The sequence below is a fragment of the Nelumbo lutea genome, chromosome 3, assembly GCF_056320005.1.
Source record: "Nelumbo lutea isolate HS-2025 chromosome 3, American lotus-T2T, whole genome shotgun sequence".
Taxonomy (NCBI): domain Eukaryota; kingdom Viridiplantae; phylum Streptophyta; class Magnoliopsida; order Proteales; family Nelumbonaceae; genus Nelumbo; species Nelumbo lutea.
The window spans coordinates 9,943,163-9,965,124 of record NC_142686.1 but is presented as its reverse complement, the minus strand read 5'-3'; the positions used below and the strand labels follow the sequence as shown (position 1 = coordinate 9,965,124).

At 38.1% G+C, this 21,962-nt stretch overlaps 1 protein-coding gene and 1 pseudogene across 10 annotated transcripts; one reads left to right on the top strand and one right to left on the bottom strand.

Moving 5' to 3' along the window:
* Positions 1-1,469: 1,469 nt before the first annotated feature.
* LOC148862843 (RNA polymerase III subunit RPC82 family protein) lies at positions 1,470-12,143 on the bottom strand. Of its 9 annotated transcripts, none has more exons than XR_016110042.1 (3): positions 9,933-12,142; positions 3,328-3,625; positions 1,758-2,325 (listed from the first exon to the last, which is right to left on the bottom strand). XR_016110042.1 is itself a non-coding variant. In XM_088978662.1 (3 exons), the coding sequence occupies exons 1-3, from the start codon at positions 11,463-11,465 to the stop codon at positions 2,246-2,248; spliced, it is 1,659 nt and encodes a 552-aa protein (XP_088834788.1). In that variant the 5' UTR covers positions 11,466-12,142; the 3' UTR covers positions 1,758-2,245. The 9 variants fall into 9 exon arrangements, 8 of the variants coding, with proteins under 8 accessions (XP_088834790.1, XP_088834788.1, XP_088834787.1 ...); XM_088978662.1 differs by having other exon boundaries at positions 3,580-3,625; XM_088978660.1 differs by lacking the exons at positions 1,758-2,325; positions 3,328-3,625 and adding exons at positions 3,632-4,229; positions 4,314-4,416.
* On the top strand, positions 12,082-21,446 carry LOC148862842 (protein EXECUTER 2, chloroplastic-like; annotated as a pseudogene). Its single transcript, XR_016110041.1, has 11 exons — positions 12,082-12,627; positions 15,493-15,609; positions 15,696-15,761; positions 16,679-16,785; positions 16,860-16,941; positions 17,979-18,674; positions 19,582-19,708; positions 19,825-19,994; positions 20,083-20,157; positions 20,516-20,608; positions 21,050-21,446. The product of XR_016110041.1 is annotated as a protein EXECUTER 2, chloroplastic-like (transcript).
* The last annotated feature ends 516 nt before the right edge of the window (positions 21,447-21,962 follow it).

Sequence of the window (21,962 nt, the reverse complement as noted above, 5' to 3'; positions counted from 1 at the left end):
TTTATAAAAACATGTATATATATGATGAAAATAATTAAAAAACTTGTATTTTTTGTTTTTCTTTATTTAAATTGATATATCTTATTTTTCTTTTAATAATTTATAAAATTTAAAGAAAACAAATCGGATCGGACCAGATCCAAATATCCAACTTTTTGATTGGATTTGAATATACCCTGATTCGAATCCAATCCGTTCAGAAATTGGATCGGATTCAAATCACCCCTATTCGATCTGATATATATGTTATTTATTTATTTATAAATATATTATTTATATTACATTTTTGTAAATTTGTTATATTAATTATTTCTTTTATAAAAATATGTATATATACGTTAAAAATAGTTGAAAAGATACATGTATTTTTTGATTTTGTTTTTATTTTTCTAAATTATTATATTTTGTTTTTCTTTTAATAATTTATTAATTTTTAAGAAATCTAAATCAGATCGGATCATATCCAAAAACCCAACTTCTTCATTGGATTCGAATTCAAAACAATACTTGTGAGATCCAATCGAATCAGATTGGCTCTTAAAAGTATCGGATCGGATTCAGATATATCCTGATTCGGATCCAATCCGATCCGATCTGTTTGCATCCCTACGTAGGACATGAGTCCACCTGTTCGTCGCAAGGACAAACCATTGGCCAATTCAGATTGTCCATCAGGTAGAGGACCCTTTGGATCAGGCACATATTAATCTCTTGTCCACCTCAGTCCATGCACCATCTTGTATAGGAGTTTTACCACCCAACTAGTAACAGATATTCAAACCTTTTCATCTAAAGTTATTTTATAGAACATTGTTTTTATATTGAATATGAAACGACGTTCTTTTAAGTATGAACTAACGTTATCTTTGCTATTTCACATCTTTTTTTTTTTTTTTCTGTTATCAATCACATCAAAACAAGCTTAAACAATCCCAATTATTATTGGTTACAACACACATTAATACATGTAGGGTACGCTTGACTAAGTAAACATTTCTGAAAATCGGGCCTTTTCGACTGCCATTCTCGGTTTGGGATGCTTGAACATATCTAATCTAATGTGTCTCAAGTGATTCCTTTCGAGCTTCAGGCTAACTTGCAAGTGGAAGATTTCTTGCGATGTTCGAGTTAGAGTTTACTAAACGACCCGGCTAGCAAACCCATTTCCAAATAATCAACATACTGATTATAGGTTGAGAGCTAACATACTACTATTAGATCCTTTCTTGGCCAATAATTAATTCAGTTCAATTGGGAAAATTTCTGCTTCCAGACAAGGTGCACGTGAATGGGATGGGAAGTTTACTGGGCATACGCTCTGGCCACTTGGCCAGTGCTACCGTGTGGTTACTGGTTAGAATGTACACAAGGGTGCAAATAAGAAGACGGAAAATGTGGGCCGTGGGCAGACGCTCTTGCCACTGCTACCGTATATTTGAATATCAATGTTGATCGGGTAGAAGAGAAAATTAGCAACTGGCAGAGGCTTTTATTGTGGTGGCAATGAAAATCTTGTCAACAGAGTTTAAGAAATTTTTGATCCAGAAAATCTTGGCTGGTGTGAGCTCCACACCCAAAAGGCAGGTTCTCTGTCTGGTCAGCATACTTCTTAGCAAAGGAATCTCAAGTTGTAGATCCTCTAAGGGGTGTGATGACAACAGATAAGAAGCTCTGGAGTACCATTTGGTCTCTTCCTGAGCCGAAAGTTAACAACTTTGTTGGGAAATGCAGATGCCAATGCTGTAAGCTCAAATCTCTACAAAAGAAAAACAAATTGATAACCTATTATGTAAAATCTTTGATAAAAATGACAAGACTTTAATCCATGCTCTGTTCTTATGTGACCACACAAGGAGCTCTTTTTTTTCAAGAGAAGAGGTAAAGTATGATTTCATTAAAACAGAAAGAAAAAACCCTGTATAACTAGAGGTTGTACACGGAGTACAAAACAAAAACTATACCACCATCCCATTCGCTATTAGCCTATTACAAAAAGATATACATATTCAAAAAGGGAGCTGTAAACTGATCTGCTCAAGTTAAACTGAGCTGATGACCAAGAAAACAATTTGCGCACATTTTTTTGCCATACATCCTCTACTTGGCTGCCTTTATTCTGAAAAATTCTAGAGTTCCTCTCTTGCCATAAAGTCCAAAACACTGCTCCAGGAATTATTTTCCAGATAGCCTTTCCTCCACCCTTTTAAGAAGCTTTCCACCGACACTAGGTAACAACCCTTGAAAACTAACAGCCTGTAGACTTCCTCCCAGACACCAGAAGAGAAATTACAATGCAATCACAGGTGATCAACTGATTCATCCGCCCTGTTACAAAGTACACATTCTAAAGAATCAATTCCCACACCTCTATTCAAGAGATTATCCTGGCCTTTTCTGAGCTTGAGAGACAATAGAAGTAAGTTTAAACCGGTAAGAAAATGGAGAAGAATACTGAAGACAGAGGCAAATACGTTTGTTCTGGAGGAAGTATGGACAAGAAGAGCTGCAGCTTTGAAGATAGTAGAGTTGAGGAAAGCTTTGATGATTCTAGTAGGTAAGGCTGTTGATTGGTTTATGAAGATACTAGAAGGAGCAAGACAAGCAGAACCAGGGCAAACCTGGAAGCACTGCCACCTTGAGGAAGGCAGGAAATATTTTGCGGAGAGGAAGGAGAATAGAAAAGGTCGTTTCATTGGTGTGTACGAGCATTATGGGAAAGGCCTGAAACAATACACTTGCCTTCGAGAAGGAGGGGAAGCTTCAGGGTGGTTGCAAATGGCTAAGGCCATACAGGAGTATTCCAAGTTAGAGGCTGAATCCAGAAAAACTGTAATGGAGAAAAGAGAACTGAAGGAAGTCGCTGTGACAAAGACTAATACTACCTCGGTGAATGTGATGGAAGCTGAAATTGCTTGAAGGGATAAAATAGTTGTGGCAAGGCCAGTAAAGCCTATACTGTGGGCTAATGGTTCTAAATAGGTGGCAAAATAAATTGGTGCTATCAATGAGGAAATTAAAGACTGGACCAGACTGTGTCAAGAGATTGAAGGAATATTAAAATAAGGGTAAATCTCTTAAACTACCCCTATTGTTCGCGAATTTGACAAACTGTACCCTTACTGTTTATATATTGACTTACACTATCCTTAAGTTTTCTGACAATTGACACACCGGTAAATACTAACGAAGAAAACAAAACATTGAATTTGCCCTTTAATATTCATCAAATTTACAAAATAAAACCCAACTGATGAAAACCCATGATTTCTAATTTTTCCCAAATGCAACTTCCAAAACCCAAAACCATATTTGATATGAGACTCAAACCTGCCTCACTGCAGCTGCCGACGAGATGAATCAACGAATACGTATTTTGTCTATTCATGCAAAACCCAGATATGCCAAACACCGCCTACGTGAATAACTCAACTAAAAGTCATTTTCCATGTTTCTTGTCCATTCATGCAAAACCCAGCATCCAACTTGGATTGCAGCCGACCCATATGCACCAGATCAGAGGGTTTACTGTTAAAAAGGCTGCAAATTTCTTATGTATAATATAATACTGCCAATACGAACCTTTTATAATGTCGTAGAGAACTGAATTTCTTGAACCCCCTCCGAACTGAGAATCAAAGCAACAAATTTAATTAGGTTGAATCACTTGCAACTTCGTCACACCACCAGGTTAGCAGAGCAAATCGAACCACAAAAAAGATCAGCATAAGGGGAAATATTTCTCTTGAATTTGATGTCTGAACCACCAGGGGAGGAGACCTTTTCCTACTGCACATATGCTTCTCTTCCTTTCATCCTTATCAGTATTGCAGGCTCAAGTTCTAAGAGGTAGAAGGGAGAATTTTTCAACGGTTACAAATTAATTCATCTCTGTTGGAACTTGAAGGAGGGGGAAGAGGAGTAGAGAAGGCAACAGAAAAAAGAGAAAGGAAGGCTTTTGTTTATTTTTTCTTGTTCTTGTTGATCGTTTTAAGTGGAGAGAGAGAAATATGAACCTTTTGAGTTAGAGTAATGCTGTCATGATTACTAGCTGATAACGACACAGAAGAGGCATCTTCTGGGTCACTAGGATAAGATAAAGGAGGGGGAAGAGTGTGAGAAGGCAGCTGGTGGTTATCCAAATTTGGGACCGTCGACACTGGATTCCGGCATCTTGAATGGAAATGGTCCTCTGCACCCAAATTGAACTCTCCCCCTATCTGAAAACACAACTGAAAGAAAGAAGACTGGGCATGGTGATGATGTTGATTGAGAGCAAAACAGAGAAAAAGGAACAAGAGTATGGTTTTAATTACCTGGGGGGTTCTCCGTCGCTAAACTCCAATGTTGCCGGTGGCGGTGATCACTGATGAGATATGTTGGACATTTTATAAGAAGAGTGGATTCTTGTAGTACAAGCTGCATAGGGAGGTAGACAGTTCGATATCGATAGATTTGTTGGTAGATTTTAATTTCCAATTTTTCCCAATTTTTCTCATAGTAGATTTGTTGCTTCCGTGTTTTAAGAACAGAAGATGAGCAACTAATTCGAGAAAGAGGTGTATGAAGATGGGAGCCATGAGTTGTGATGGCTTTCCGGCCCAATTCATTCTTCACCTCCTTCTCACCAAACTTTTGCCGTTTGGAAGTTGCAGTGGCCGCCGTTGCAGACGACGATACCAAAATCACCACCACCGCTGCAACTTCCAACAACAGTGGTGAACAATAAGGGTACTTTAGGAATTAAAAAAATACCACTCATATGATGTCACATGTGAACGGAGTGTGATGGAAAATTAACGGCAAGGGAGGTTTTGGACAATTGTCAGAAAACTTAAGAGTAGCGTAAGACAATATGTAAATAGTAAGGGTACAGTTTGTCAATTTTGTGGACAGTAGGGGTAGTTTAAGGGATTTAAGCTTAAAATAACAGGCATGTCACAGATTCTCCCCTTTGAAAGACAACAAGGCACTGCTTATACTCCCACAAAATTTACCAGATTTTACTTTGGTGGAGACTAAGGGCTGTTCCTTTCCTCTTAACTCTTATCACTTAAGAGGAATCTTTTAACTTTAAGAGAAAATTTGTTGTTCGTTTTCTCTTTATCCCTTATCTCTTAAAGTGCAATAATACAACTTTTTGTTTTCCAATGATACCCCCAAAAGGACAAACAAAAACTCTCATATATGGGGTCAAAATGGATATTTGATAATTTTCAGAATTCAGAGTTCAGAATTTAGAACACTCTCTGCATTCAGAGTTCAGAAGAAAGAAAAGTTCACCAATACCAATATACCTCTTAATGTAATTATTGCACTTTCAGATGTCAGGTTTCAGAGCAAACGAACAGGCCCTAAGCAACACTTGGGGACAGTACATAGATGGGACTGCTTAAGAAGTGAAAAGGTTGTGAAGCCAACAGAAGGCATCAGTCTGAGGATTTTGGGTCTGCCTTTCCATCCTTGTCTAGAAAAAAATATTTCTCCGAAGATGGTGAAACTCTATGGAGGAGAACCTTCATGCTGCAAAAATGAAAATAGCAGGGGCACGGGCAGAACAGGTACCGCAATTCATTGAGATCTTTGTCGATGGTGTTGACTACAAGGCCTGGATTGCTTCCTCCATGGAAGCTCGGTGGTGGAAGGAAGGATGCGCCAGTGGAGAAGATGATGCTGACAAGGAGAGATGTTGTACACATGGCATACTGAAAGAGAAGAAACAGAAGTTGAAAAGAAATTATACAGGAATGGAAGATCATAAGTCTGGAAGTTGGAAAGGCTATGAACAGAGACCTGGGTTTAATGGGAATGACAGACCACAGGAGCCAAATCTGAAGGCTCATATTAATTCCTTCACACAGGTGATTGCATGTAAAGGTGTGCAGCCATCTGTCAACCGGGTGGAGGCAAGTTTAAAGACTGGTGGCAGTCAAACAATTTTGAACACAGACCGACTGACCCACAAGACCCAAAAGTGAATCAAAATTTTAATGGGTTGGTTCAACCAGGTGGGAGAGTGAATGGATGCTGGGCCCAAGTTCAAAGAGGAAGGGTCACGTGGCATCTTTAGTAAACATGTGACCAACAAAAGGTTTACAGGTTCTGCAAATGGGAACTTGGGTCTACCTTCTTTCTCAACCCAATACAAAACCAGTTTCGAGTAAAAACTTGAAAGCACCGCAGGCATCATTGCAGTGGAGACAAAGGAGTCCTTCAAGGTCCAAGATTGAATGGCCTCACCCACATTATGTTCGAGCAAGGTCAGAGGATTCTGAGGATGGTGTTGAAGACTGTGTTCCCTGTTCAGATTATGACGGTGAAAGTCCAGTCAATGGAAGGCTTCCAATATAGGAAGTATTGATGAAGATAAAGCTGCAGGAGATGAGGATCTCAGTGATACACTACCCTACTATTCAGTGAAATGGAAGATGATGGCAATCTTTCTTACCCTCAACAAATTCTTGAAATGAAAGGAAGTTGCAACACAACTGTGCAGAGGACACAACCAGAGGAGGAAACTGAAATCTTGGCAGAGGGAGGTCCAAACCCCAAATATAAAAAATTGGAAGGGAATTGGGAAGAGAGTAACTCAGATCATCAACGGCCTAGAAGAGACACGCCGGTTAGGGATGAATGAAAGACGCTAGCTAGCAGTCCAAGTAGAAACAGTGTCGTGGCTGGCAACCCAACTCGGTGACACCTATAGTGGAAGATGCTGCACCCAACTCTGAGCTGAACTGGAAAACAAAGAATGTATCGACAGCAATTTTAGACCATTCCCCTAATTCCCTTTGGACTCGGGTATTGGTGTCATTTCAGATTCTTGTACTAATCCCTCTTTTGTGCCTGAAACATGTGCTCCGGTGTCCTTTTCTCCTGGTAATCCAAGAGCCCATGAATTTTCAGTTCCTTTGAAGGTGGCTGAAGGGGAAGGCCCAAAATCTGAGGGGGAGAGATCACTGGAAGTGAAGGAAAAAGGAGACAAAGTATGGGGGTTCATTTGCAACTCTTTAGAGGCATTAAAAAAAGAAAGAACTGGAAAAGATGATAGGGAATTTTGAGAGAGCTTTATCAGAATTAGGACAGCAAAGAATTGATGACAGGGATGAGAACTTTAATGGGAACAGGGCTGGAGAAAAAGAATTCGAAGAAGCTAAAGATTCAGTTGCTGGTTTTATTGGAAAGTTAGGCTGTAATCTCAAGGATCCCAATAAGTTGAAAGCCTACATTAGTAAAAATGAAGGGGAGAAGATATGGAAGAGGAAATTGAGTGAGGTTGAAAGACTAAGATTACATGTTGAAGGGGATAAGGAATTTAGTGGAAGAGGGGAAAGATGAAGAGGGGAAAAAGAAGAGGAAGCAAATAAAAGGGGTTAGTATCAAGGGGAGGTAATAGAACTTTAAAATGAGGATTATAAGTCGGAATGGTTTGGTTTTGCTGCAGGAATCTAAGCTAATTGACTTTGACAGTAGACGGGTAATAAGTCTATGGAGGACAAGGGGTATAAGTTGGGCGGCGACCCCTTCTTGGGGGACCTTGGGAGGCATCATTACACTTTGGAGGAATGAAGTGTTAGAAGGGATAGAAGAATTGATAGGTAATTTTTCTGTTTCTGTCAAATGTAAACAGATTGAGGATGGGTTTGAGTGGGTTATAACCAATATGTATGGACCGAATAGTTATAGAAAGGAATGAGATGTGGGAAGAATAGTTATAGAGAAAGGTTTGAGTGGGTTCTAACCATGATGTATTGGGGGTGACTTCAATGTTGTTAGATTCTCAGAGGAGACAAATAATCCAAGGCAAAGGATCACGACTAGTATGAGGAATTTTAATCGATTTGTAAATTCCTTTGAACTCAAGGACTTGCCCTTTGCCCATCACAGTTTTACTTGGTCAAATTTCCAACTTAATCCTATCTACTCAAGATTAGGTAGATTCTTATTCTCTAGGGATTGGGAGAAGCATTGGGGTGGATTAGTATCAAAGGCATTGCATAGAGTAACCTCAGACCATTGGCCGATTGCACTTTACAAGGAGGATTTGAGAGAATGGAGTCCTACTACATTTCGATTTGAAAACAATGTGGTTAGGCCATCCGGGTTTTCTTCAAAAAGTAAAAGAGTGATGGGTAGAGGAAAGGCCTAGTGTACACTAGAAAGGAATGGAATTTCATAGGAAATTACAAGGGCTGAAAATAAAAATCAAGGAATGGAATGAATTGCATTTTGAGAGACTAGAAGAGAGTAAACAAGAGGTGTATGATCATATTGGAGAGTTGGACAATAAAGAGATGCAAGGATTATTTGAGGAAAGAGATAGAGAGCTAAGATGGTCCTTAAAGAAAAAAAATGGAGAATATCTTACTGAAAGAAGAAATCAGTCGGAGGCAAAAATCAAGGAATAGATGGCTCAAAGAGGGAGATAGAGACACAAATTTCTTTCGCGCTGAGGCCAATGAAAGAAGAAGGAAGAATTTTATGTCCAATGAAAGAAGAAGGAAGAATTTTATGTCCAAATTGGAGATAGAGAGAGAGGTTTTAACCCAACTAGGAGAGATAGCAAGGGCTTTGTGGACAATTTCAAATCTGTCTTTAGGAAGCCTACTGATGAAATCATCTGGGTTGAAGGGTTGGAGTGGCCTACGTTACCTGAGGACTTAATGGGCTGGTTGGAAAAATCTTTTGAAGAAGAGGACTGGTGGGAGTGGGAGACTCTACAAGAGTTGAGTTACTAGCTGCTGTTCAAGGGATTTAGGTTGCTAACCAGCTTGGGGTGGAAAAGTGTGAAGTGGTAGTAGGGTGGCTGTTAAATTCGAACACTGCCATATGGGGATATAAAGACCTCCTCAAAAGTGTGAAGTGGCTGACTAAAACTATAAGAGTGGATGTTAAATGGGTAAGCATGTCGGCAAACACTGTGGCTGATTCATTGGCCAAACAAGGGGTATCCAGGGAAGGTCTTTTTTGGGCATCTTTGTAACTTATTCTAGTAAGTCGGGAAAGCTGTACTTCTTGGGATGCTTGTACTTTGTGCCTTTGGGCATTTTTTTTTGGCATCTTTGCATCTTTGTGCCTCTCCTTGGGATGCTTGTACTTCTTATCTTTGGTATCTAATAAAATTTATTAAATTATAAAAAAAAGAGGAGATCAAAGCAGCTGTATTTTAAATGGATAGGTCCAAAGCGCCAAGGCAGATGGTTTCAATGGATAGGTCCAAAGCAGTTGTATTATCAATTGCCCATTTGGGTGGACAGTTGATAGTTCAACTATATGGGTTAAAAGGGGTAAGCCCATGATATCACAATTAAATAATAAATATAAAAATGGGTAAAAGGAAAAAAAGATTATAGATAACTACAGAAAATTTGTAGAAAAAGTAAGCATATATCTAATATTATATATTCATCATATTAGACGAAGGTGTGATAAATCTTTTTTTTTTTAATTAATGAACTGATAACAAATATGAAAAACAAAAGATAAGAAAATTAATGTCTAACCCATGATCCATTGACCAGGTCAAATGATTCAAAGAACAACGGTTCAATTGGTCAGGTCATCAGGTCATTGACTAAGTTAACAGTTATTTATTAATTTTTTTTTGGCAGACAAGTAGTTCATGGTGAAACAGATCTGAAATTCTGAGTGGATTTAAAAAAACCATTTCTGTGGAGTGTGGGCATATATAATAAAAGATATTATCATCTTCATGTTCTTTTTTTGGTGTTAATCTTTGGTTAGATTTAAACATGAAATCAATTCTATGTATTCCATAGTTCAAAGTGTTAGATCAAGCATACCTGTAATTTTCTACACAAAGTGAAAAAAAAAAATAAACAACTAAGCTAACATTGATATGAGTTGCACATTCAAAAGTCATGGAAGAGCATGATAGCATCGTCAAGCTTCATAAGGGATGATTCCAAAATTACCTTAACTTTTCTTATGCGTTCAAATCTTTTCCCTTGAGCTCCAACTCTTTTCTCCCTTGGCAATTGCAGAATCTCATGTTCTTGTTCAAACTCGTAAGCTAGTCGTTGACTCAAATTTAAAGCAGCATGGCACATTTCATCTAAAATTTGTTTCCAAAGAGAGCTTCTGTTCACTTTCCACAACAAAAAGTCCGATTGCTTGGATCCTTGTGAAGTTAGTTTCTCCATATGCAAGTAATTATCCTTCCACAGATTATAAAGAATCTTGGGTGCTTCCTTCTTGTCTACAAATGTGATATCTGAAATCTTGTCAGTCTCAACCAGGCGGCCAGTCTTGGATAGTAACCTGAAAATCCTATAGGCATCCCTCCCGTATCTTTTCAGAACAATTGATTCCATTTCATCATTTTGAGCCATTTCAATAATGTTCCTCAAATCAACACTGTGAGAATCTTCTGCTCCTCTTGGACTGGAGCGACAGCCCAATTGTCCAAGGGCAGCTCTAACACGTTCTACAGTCATACTACGGCCTCCTTCACTTTTCATCACCTCTGCTAAAATAGCATCCATTGACAAGGGAACTGAATTCTCTGTTTTAATTCTGCTCTCTGCATTTCTTGTTGCCTCCAGCATTGCATTTAAGACAGTGCAAGCCCCATCATCCATCCTTGCTCTGACATTTGCAACACAAGCCTTATGCCTTAAACGACGTATAAATGCCTCAAAATTAGCACGCCAAAGAACTTCTTTCTCACAAATTGTAGCCATAGTTTCTCGATCCATCTCCAAAGCCTCATGCTTGCGCTTTTCTCCAATTGCTGTATCAAGAAAACGGCTCCCTGATCTATCTCCAGATTTCACATCAGTTCCAGTATCCGTTATAACTGCAAATCTTTCAGATTCTAAGGGAGCCGCGGCTGATATAGCTCGTTTTTCTAAAGTTTCTATTTCCTCAGCCAACCTAGCACTCTTGGCCCGTTTTTTGGTAGGATTTTCCTCTTCATCTGGTGGGGCAAGAAAAGGCTCAGAAGCTGGACAACGTTCCACATAATGGGAACTAACAAGTCTAACAAAGCTTTCTCGTACAGCATCTTGAACAGTAGAATTTCCTTCATTTTGGTTTGATACTGCTCGCAATATAATTTGTTCCAAAGTAAGTCGACCATGTTGAAACAAACCTTCAAGAATCTCTTCGCACTCTTTGTCCAGTTCTTCAGATACAATTGCCAAGAATTTAGGGAACCTCATTCTGTGAAGAATGTTATCAAAAATTGCAGTGTACTGAGTAATTACCTTAGGTGCAGCTCCAACGCCACCTTCAATCTGGATAGAAAAAGCCTGAACACAATTGTGTTGGATTAAGACGAGTAGGCAATTCTTCACTTGAGCTTGAGGGAGTTCGGTGAATCGAGTTATGTCTGCTAAGGTTAGGGATCCTTTTCGCAGGAGGCACTCACATACTTTAGCAACGAGATCACCAAAATGAGAAGAAATCAGACTAATAGCGAGCTTGATACTGTACTGCGTTGCCATTGTGTGTTGTGGAAGGTTATTATCTCCTTTCCTTCGCAATCAAGTTAGGAGTTTCCTCCTCTCCTTGACCCCTTCACTTATTGTCGTTGGTTGTGATTGGCAACAAGAACAGTGATCTTAAATCCAATAAAAACTTGGAGTGGTCAATGGGGCAAGATTCTGAGAGGTCAAGCTCCTAATCGAAGCTTGTGACAGTTACCCTAATAGAACCTTCCAGGTTTGAGACTGATGCTGCTGGGTTATAGATCTTACCGATTGCAGGGGATTCGAAACTCTATAGAGCCGCGCTTGAAGAACTGGAGAAAAGAAGCCTTCAGTGTAGGTTGAGGTTGATATTTTAGGCGCTAAAACCCAAGGTAAATGATGGAGACAAGTCCAATGGTTTCTTCCACCAATAATGTCAGCGAGGATTCATCTCTACTTCTCTAGTGTAGCCGTTGATGCCTTGAAGCAACTTCACTCTGATGCTCGATTCCGATGGACAAGAAGAAGAACAATCTCTCCACTCCCCTGTCCGCGGCAACAAGGGGTGAGAGGATGTACACTGGTGGGCTCCCTCTCTCTCTCTCTCTCTCTCTCTCTCTCTTTCTCGGGGTATCCTTTGTATCTTCTCTTAGAAACCCTACTGCAAAGTGCAAAGTTGCAAACTGTCTTCCGCGTTATACGTAACTAGTGAGTTATGCTTGTATTTGTATGTAATTCCAATCACAAGACAAAATAGTGATATTCTTTTAGTAGATATTCCAATCCAGTAGTCCTTTTAGAAGTTAAAATTTTCTCTGCAGTTCTACACGCGCCATCCAGTCATTTGGTCCATTCCATTTCCCCACCTCACTAACTCTTTCCATTCAAATTATCGTATAAGGGACAAACAGTGGGAGAGGGAGAGGCTGAGGGAGGAATACAAATGGCGGTTGCTAACGCATGGGGCCTGCGAAACGCAGTCCCGCCACGTCAATTTTGCTCATGTTTTGATTCTCCGGTGAACAAAGGGAGTAATCTGAACTTTGCGGGTTCGATTCAAAATAAATACATGTGGAGAAGTGTAAAGAATTCTAGCCTTTCTTGCCATTGCAGCAACTCTTTGGACTGGGATTGGAATCGCTGGAGTCGTCATTTTTCAGAAGTCGAACTGGCCGATAATTTTTCATCGCTTCTCAAGGTTCCCATTTTCTTTCTTATTTTGTTGTTTCATTAAATGTTTTTACTCGTACTGTCTTTGCTTTGCTTTTTGGCACCTTTTACCCTCTACTGAGTGCATCGAAATGAATAATATAATCTAATTCTTTTCTTATTCCTTAATTCTGTTATCTAGGTTTTTAGTTTTGAAGTTCCTTAGGCCTCTCATTTCGTCTATTAGGATTTTTCTTTTGTTTGTTTATATATTTATTTATTTGTGTGTGGTTTCTGCATTTTTCCTCCAATGGGTCCCTAACTGCAATTGGGGAATTTAGTTCCAGCTTATGAATTATGGTGCTACTTGATTAAGCTTATTTTTGTCGTTTGCAATCTAAAAGCATCAATGCTAGTGCTTTTTCTTGTGTCAAAGGATACCCTTGTAAATAATAAATAATCTAATGCAGAGTTCCGGAACATCTATGGGGATAAATGCAGAGTTCCGGTACTCATTGACATAGATAAAGAATTGGCAGAACATAGAGTGCATGTTGAAAGAGCCTAAGAGAAAAGTGCATCTTTTACATGACGCTGAAGGAAAATAAGCAAGCAATGCAATTGTTTCTCAATTCAAATTTATAGGCATAGATTGTGGAGTAAAACATGGATTATATTTTACAATGTGGTGAATTGTCACTAAAACATTATTTATGTATACAAGGCAACATCTATGATGCTGAAAAGGTATGATGTCAAAGAACTTTGACCAATCAACCCCCTGGGGTGAATTTTGATGAATACCTGCTAATTGGTTACCATTTACCACTTTTATTATACCGGTTGATTGGTTATCTGATTTTTAAACATGATGCATTTCCAGTATCATAGTTTTTTTTTTTTTTTTTTGGGTAATCAACTGATTGTATTAAAAAAGAAACAGAAACAAAGACACAACAAGGAAAGACGAACTGCGAAAGAAAAAAACAAGCTAAAAGCCAGCTGCCAAACAAAACAAGAAAGAAAAAACTGGAAAAACAGAAAAAAAAAAGCAAAAAACACTAGCAGGTCATCCTTAATAAAGTCTGAAAGCCAACACGGGCAAACTCTTTATACAAGTATACTTATTCAAGAATTTATTTGAAAAAGAGAGACAAAGGTTCCTGCAAGGTCAGGGATAAGCTATTGTACAAAAAATTAAATAAATAAAGAGAGTGCTACCTAACTAAGGATTAATATCTTGGATAGAACGCTACAACTACCAAGGCCCATTGTAGCCCCTTTTCACCAATTTACAAAGTCAAATTTTGTGTTCAAGCTATAGTCTATAGAGGTCAATTCTGAGGGGCTTGCACCATGTGAGCACAGCTTTTTCTTGTCATAGTTTCTCCATGAACAAGAAGAAAGGAAAAAGAGGAGAGTTATAAAAGGCTTGACCACATTCTTAATAGGTGTGTAGTTCAGCTGTGAAGCATTTAGATTCTAAGAGATTTTTTCCCTTTTTTCAATTTCTTTTCTTTCTGTAAGGCAAGGAGAAATACATTAACATCTAAACAAAGGATGTATAAATGTGCAATGGCATCTCCCTCCCCCAAACAAAACTAAGATAAAGAGCTTTCACCATAAAATATCCTTCTCTTCCCAGAATCTAGCAAGACCATCTATCATACTGTCCATTTCTGAGGATCCATCTGATTTGAGTAGGAACAGAGATTGAAACTTTCCTTATTTCATTAAGATTTAAGTTACTGTTCCAAATCTTATGATTCCCTTCCCAACTTTAGGCTTGATCTTGTAGAATTAGTCAAATTCCCTGAACTGCTAAATAAACAAATCTGTTTGAAAAATAAGCAAATCTTGCTCTCTTGGCTAGTTGGCTATCCATGTACCTTTAAGAGGGAAAGAACTTTGTTTTTGGTGGAATCTGCAACACTAAGGTCCATCATCATTCATCATATCCACATCCATTAGGCTTTGAGGACATTCCACCAATGTTGGCAGTCCCAGACTTCCAAGAGAGCTCCCATCAAAATTGACTCCCCAGAGTTCTGCCCTAATGTGTAAACCCTATCCTTTCCGTTACTAAATTTTTTCCTTAGTGCAGCCAGGCGCCATCAATTCTAACACCACTAGACCTAAAAAGGTGCGATAATTTCATGGTCTCCATGCACACATGGGTTATGAGAATATTGGCAAACTTGATGCTGTTGAAATCAAAAGGGCAGGTCAACTGTGTGTTCAAGCCTAAGTCTGTTGGGTTCAACTACCTTAAGTAATAATTTCATTGATGTATCAGCGTGCATCTCTCTATTGCTCAAAATTTTCAGTGAAACATGATAAAAAAACTGATCTCTCTGTCACACTCATTTATTTGTTGCAACATTTCTATCGAGAAGTTATCTTCACTTTGGATTCCATTTCTACATGCTTTACATTCTTGAGGGGAGTACAAGGATCTGATTAAATAACACTCCATTTCTATTGCACTCCCTTACTCCCCTATATATATATGACATTCTACACTAATTTGCCCTCTCCATTTCCAGGGTCTTTGCAGCCTTGCAGCATACTTCAAGTTTGTAAAATTTAGACTAAACACTAACCTTTCTGCTGATTAAAGGGACAGACTTATTCTATTTTCTCTATAGGTTGATTATGATTATGTGAATTATAAAACATTTTGATCAGTTTTTGGCAACACTGATTCAGTGTTTGATGCTGGTTTTCTGGTTTAAAGAAAATTATGATATTTGTTTATGGAAAAGGTGATCTTTTATCTATTTGCCATGAAATAATCTGCACGTGCATGAATGAGTTATTTTGATACTTTTATCATACTTATAGGGGTGCATAAATTCCTATACCAAAATTTATCTCTTTCCACATATTCTCAACAGTAATTTTTTTCTTATAGTTTCAACTAGAAGATGCAATTGAGAAAGAAGACTTTGAGGAAGCTGCAAAACTGAAAGCAGCTATTGCTGAGGCAACATCTAAGGATGCTATCGCTGAAATTATGTTACAATTGAAGGTTAGCTCATTGATTGAATTAGTTGCATTATGTATGAATTAGCATGATATTTTAAGATTTAATCTTACGATTCTGTTGATTGACAGAATGCGATTGATGAAGAGCGTTACCGTGATGCATCAGTATTATGTAAACTCACAGGAAGTGGTCTGGTAATTTTTCTAGTCATTATATCTTGTAATCCTATAAATAAAGAACTTAAATATCGTCTCTTTCTTACATGACCAACAGGGAAAACTTGGGCACACAAGAAGTGCCTGATAAAGTTTTCCAGTATACTATGTCCAATATGGATGTGCAATACACATTTTGAAGTGCCTTTAATGTTAGTTGGCCTGGAATTGACACTAAACTAACTGAAGCTACTCAGATGCTTGCTTGCATTGTATGCATGTTCTGGAGCTTAGGAAATGCTGATGCATGCTAGCTTTTGGCACTTGTTTCTTTACCTGTATGTGATCTCCATTACTTGGTGTAATGGTAAAATCTCATGTTAGCAAGTGTGAGAAAGTGGTTCGAGTCTGAGAGTGACCACTTTGTAGCTTGTACAAGAAATGTCAAAGGTTAGGACTGTGTTCAGTCTACCCCTCCCTAGACCCCAGTAGCTGGAAGTCTGGAACCAACATTGGGTAATGGCCTTTATTAACTAGTTAGTGGTCTTGTGCTGAGAAAACTTTGAAAATGTAGAATTCAATAGCATGGACATGTTAGCAATAGCATGTATATCTGATTATATGCTGAGTTGGTAACATGGTATGTTGAACTAGTGTTTTCAAGAGGAACTTTTCAACGAACTGGTTGTGGAAAACTGGCGAATTAAGCATTACAGGAGTTTCTTTTTTGAATTGGTTTTGTTGTTTTTTTTGTTAGCTCCTACTCTGTTGGCTGCCACGTGCTCATACATGCAGCCACAACAAGATGTTTGAGTGGGCAATCTTTAACTTGCTAAGTACAAAGATGCAGCTCAATTCGACTATAGTACATTGTAATCAGCAAATCACAATAATGAATATCTCTAGATGAAGCTTTTGGTATGACTTATTAATGTCCTTTTTCTCTTTATTTACAGGTAGGGTGGTGGGTGGGTTGTTCAAAGGATTCTGATGATCCCTTTGGAAAATTAGTACAAATATCCCCTGGTGTAGGCAGATTTGTGGCAAGGAGTTACGGTTCAAGGTGGAGGTTAATTTAAATGTTTCTATCTAATTTCTTACTTACCATTGAACATCAGTAACATTTGTTTGTTTCAGGCAGTTGGTCACCGCAACTCCTGGGACTCCATTGTTCGAAATCTTTGTTGTCAAAGATTCCAATAATACATACATTATGCAGGTAATATATGTATTTGCCATATTTAATTAAAGCTTTGCTTGAGACACAAGGAAGTCTGTTTTGATGATACAGAATCTGTTTTTGTCTCTAGCTGACTGGATAAATACTAAATTTGACTAGGCTCACTCTTGCAAACAGAGAACCAGCAGTGGCTGTCCTAATGGACTTAGCTGGTACATGTATAACTTCTTTGTTTTTTTTCAATTGGTTGGTTCCATAGGTTTTGTGTGGCACCCTTCATATGCATTTGTTATGTGTGTGTGTCAAATGATGCCAACAAGACATAAAACATAAGGTGGGATGTCGGTTATCATTTTAGAGAATTCTATAATAACCATTAAATAGGCTTTAAGGACTTGCTATAATGGTGTATCAGTTGAAAATTACACTTACAGTAATTCAGATAATGCAAGAAAAGAAGAAAAGAGAGAAAGAGAAAGAAGTTTCAGCAATAGGTTGTGGAAGAAGAAAAGAAGGGAAGAGAGAAAAGAAGAATTTGAACCTCTCTCTCTAGCCCCCTTTCATCACTTTTATTAATAATTCTAAGTCTGAGTACAATTACTTGGATGGCCTTAATGGGGCGGCCAGAACTAAAGAAATAGTTAAAGAAAATAAAAGAAGGCCCATACGGCCCATAACTAAGGCCTATAACTAAGAAACATAACTTTTAAATACTACTTAAAAGAAATAAAGAACACTAAGGCCTATTTGGCCCATTCTCACTACAGTATCATAGAACATTGCTCTCATGTGAAGAGTAAAATATCGCCCCTCTCCACCACCAAAAAATAAAGACAGAAAATTAATAATATATTATATTGTAAAAAATTTAATTTATTGCATTGTTTTGTATGGTGACTAAAGTAACTGGTAAGAGGCTACTTAAGTGGTATTCATCAGTTGTTTGATGCTGCCTTATGGGCATGTTATTACCTCCTAATTTCATGTCAGTAGACATCATATGGCCTTTTTGTCAGGTAATCTAGGTTTTCTATTGCAATTTATACCTACTGCTATTGATATTGAATCTCTTTCAGGTAGTATGCTTGCAGCGAGTCAAAGAAAGGCCATCAAATTCTACATTGTCGACATCAAAATCATCAAATGGTCCAACCACTTCTGCCACCGATTCTTCTGCAGAAGATATTTCAGTGGATGAAGAGGATGAGGCAGAGAAACTCGAAAAGAGTGCAAACAATGTTAAGGATGCTAGTGAAGAAGGGATAGAAAGAGTTATAGATTTTCTTAAAGACAAAATTCCAGGATTAAAAGTCAAAGTCATGAACATTAATGTTCCAGAGGAGATAGTAGAGGGTAGTGACAGTGTGGAGCAGCCAATGCAGGAGGACAATGAGAAGGCAGGATCTGCTGATAATTCTGCAGACAAAGTTGACCTGGGTGAAATTCATCATGAGGGGGTTGCTCCTGGAGGAGATACCAACACAAGGGAAGAGGAAAACAATATGGCCATGAAGGTTTTTATTGGTGGGTTGTTACATAACAATGAGGATACCCCTTCTGAGGATGGGTTTATGCGATTCCCAGCTGAAATAAAGGATATTGAAAAGGATTAATTTGTACATCATGTTCCAAGGAGAAGTGAGGATTCTGACATTGGAGAACGTAAAGTGTCTAGGGTCAGAGTTGCAGCTATTGCAACTAATGGTATTTCTGAGCTCATGCCTCTTGATGTTGCTAAGGAATTTTTGGGTGTAGACAAGGTTCCTTCAAAGGTGAGTTAAGATGAAGTTTATACTTTTATTTTGATATAGAACTGATATTATTTGACATTTTGAATGGTCCATTTCTGATAGTTTTGCATCCTAATTTTTCTATCAATGTAGTTTTGGAAATTATTAAAGGTTAGAAGGGTGTTGCTTGCAAAAAATATTCTATTCCATATCAATTATCAAATAAAAAATTCTATTCCACATCAACTTTTTATTTCGTTCATTTGTTGACCATGTACAAGTTTAAGATCTTTCTATAGGTAAATTTGAGTATGTATATTGTTAAAAGGAAATATTGACATTCTTGGATATACAAGCTGTTCAATGCTGCTTTCACAAAAAGGTGCAGGGTGTGTCAGAGAGTTTTGGGGGTGGGAATACATTAAAAACTTGTAACCTACTAGATAAAGGAAGATATTAAATCTTCATATTGTTTTCCTCTCTCTAAGTAGCATCAGCCTCTGAAATATGATGTCTTGTGACTTGTGAGGCTTTTAGACCCAATAACACCATGATCCATCAGCTTTGCTATTAATCACTATGGTGATTGAGGCCAAATCTACTGCTGTAATTAGGTTCTTGATGCCCTTGCTGCAGGCAAATTGAACCCTCTAAGCATACTAACGAGTAACAACCTGAATATCCAAATAGATGTTTCCTTTGTCCTCACAACCATCTGTTGGAGCACCACCATATCCAGACCTCACATCTGCCACTGGTTCGTCACCATCTGGAAACTAGTTGTTATATATAATTGAGAACAGTATTCTTATGAGGAGATATTGTTGCTTCCTTTTCGAATTTTATTGTATTCTACATTTCAAGGAAATTCAATCATGATCTAGGTGCAAACTTGTTGTCTTATGAATATTTTCTTGAAAATAAATTGACTGGTTGCTAACTCTTTTAGGTTTCTAGAGATGTGCACGAAATTGTAAAGCTAGCTGTAAGTCAGGCTCAGAAACGAAATAGACTATCTGGAACTACAATTTTCACTTGGATCACCACCCCTAGAAATGATTTGGATCCATTTGATGGTAAACTTGTTTCTCCATATTATCTGCCCCTTAGAGTGAAAACAAATATAACCAGGGATTCCTATGTAAACAACCACCAATTTCTGTGAGGATGAGAATGCTTGGTTGAAATGCAGGCCTTTATGTTGGGGCCTTTGGCCCTTACGGCACTGAGGTGGTACAGTTGAGGCGTAAATTTGGTAACTGGCATGGGGTGGATGACACAGACAAAAGGTCAGATGTGGAGTTTTTTGAGTATGTTGAGGCAGTAAAGATGACAGGGGATTTGAACGTTCCTGCTGGTCAGGTTTGTAGAATTTAACTTCATCGTGTTTGTTTTACATCGATATACATGCATTTATATTGTTTAGTCAAATATGTATTTCTTGTAACAGGTAACTTTTCGGGCAAAAATTGGTAAAATGAGTCGTATCCCCAACAGTGGGATGTATCCAGATGAACTTAGAGTGGTAATTCCTGTTCTTGCTTCTTTTTCCCCCTACCCAAATTTGTTCTGCAGCAGTCTGAAGCAGGCATTATGATATTCCTGTAGATTGCTCTGCATGGGCCAATTATATTTTTAAAATAGGAGATTTTGGTTTGTGTATTTCAATATGGTTTTCCAGATTCCCTAGTAGTCTTTCATTTCTTTTTAGATGAAAGCTGGGATTCAGGTAGCCATGGCATGTGGAGTCCAATATCAGATGTGACTCTATTAACTGTGCTCCATCCGTTTGAATGATCAATTCTTGTGAGTTTGATTATGTAGGGACTATCGGTGCTTAGGCATATTCTGATGGCAACTGATTGGAAAGATCTCTTGTTCAGGTTGCAAGTTACAAAGGTCAAGGTAGAATAGCAGAATTTGGATTTAAGAATCCACAATGGGTTGACGGTGAACTGCTCCAACTTAGTGGCGGGGTAAAGTTATCTTCTGAATTTCATGATTGTTGCTTTATGGTTGAGTCTCACCAATGCAATTAGATGATTAGGCCAATTGGAATTCACCTTTCATGACGAACTCATGAAGAGTATTGCTCGGCTGATTGATGGTCCATTTATTGGGGGCTTGGATGAGAGAGGAGGTATAGTCTTCTCATGGGAGAAAATGAATGCAAATGAAATAACCATCCACAATTCACATTCACATATCTTGCCTCAGTAACCATCCACAATGAGTTGAACTTTTTTGGTTTGTTCGTTTCTGCTTTTGTTTTTTCTTTTTCAAGTACCTATCCACAAAATGAGTTAGAATCAGGTTTTTTGTTTGTTCTGCTTTCTTTTTGTGTTTTTTTTTTTTTATTTTAGTGGCTTTATTTTTGTAGTATTTACTAGCTGTTGATTATATATATATATAATCAGGGCATGGAGCCGTATGCCAGAGGTGCAGACCTTGGATTCCTTTATGTTGTTCCACAGCAAAGCTTCCTTGTGTTATTCAACCGGCTGAAACTTCCAGAATGAAGTCAGTTGTTTTGACCTGAGAGTGCTATTGGGGAAATGCATTTAATCCCTTTAGAATTTGAATGCAAGAGGGTATCCGTGTACATAGGATAGAAGATGTTATGCAGCAGGGTTTTGAGGGTAGCAATTAAATGGCTGTTTACGATACAGTGCTGTTTAATAGTGTTGTTGCATGCAATTACTGAGGTGTATATTATGTTGCGGCTGATAAACCACAGTGACAAAATGGAAGTAATAATAGTCTTATTAGTTTGTTTTAAAACTTACATAACATGTGTTAATTCTTTATCACGTATGTGGCTTGTTTCCTCTGTGTTGTGTACTCTCTAGCTAGCTTTGTAGCTGACTATGCAACTGCCGGCATTGCCGTGAACTTGTACCAACGAGTGCATCTAATCGAATGATTCTAATCTAAAACTAAAGAAGCTCCCGCTTTTTTCAGTTGTTTCTTTAAAATTTCAGCTGCAGCCAGCATGTGATGTGAGCTGGGTTGGCTATCTATTCCCTCCCCAATCCCCATTTTTCTTTTGTTTGCTTTGGAAGAGGTGGTGGCTTGGGCCTTGGAGGAACATGAATTGGAATTGATTTGAGAATTGAGATGTCGAATTCGAACCAAAAAAAGACAAATTGATTCGAGAAAAAAGGTTAAGGTAAGGAATGAAACCAAGGGAGACGCAAAATCAAGAATCTAAAAGCCCTTCAACAAAGAAATCTTCAATAAAGCGCTTTTTCATCATGCAAGTCTTTTTGTTTCTTCATTGAAATATATGTATGCTGTACGATTGCTACTTACTGTGCAAGTTAAGTTTGA

Excerpts from the sequence above, each read along its gene's own strand:
- LOC148862843 (XM_088978659.1), bottom strand. The coding sequence starts at position 11,465 with ATGGCAACGCAGTACAGTATCAAGCTCGCTATTAGTCTGATTTCTTCT. Across the intron at positions 5,703-9,932 it reads AACGCATAAGAAAAGTTAAG|TATGCCATGTGTACAACATC; the intron begins GTAATTTTGGAA and ends CTTCTCTTTCAG.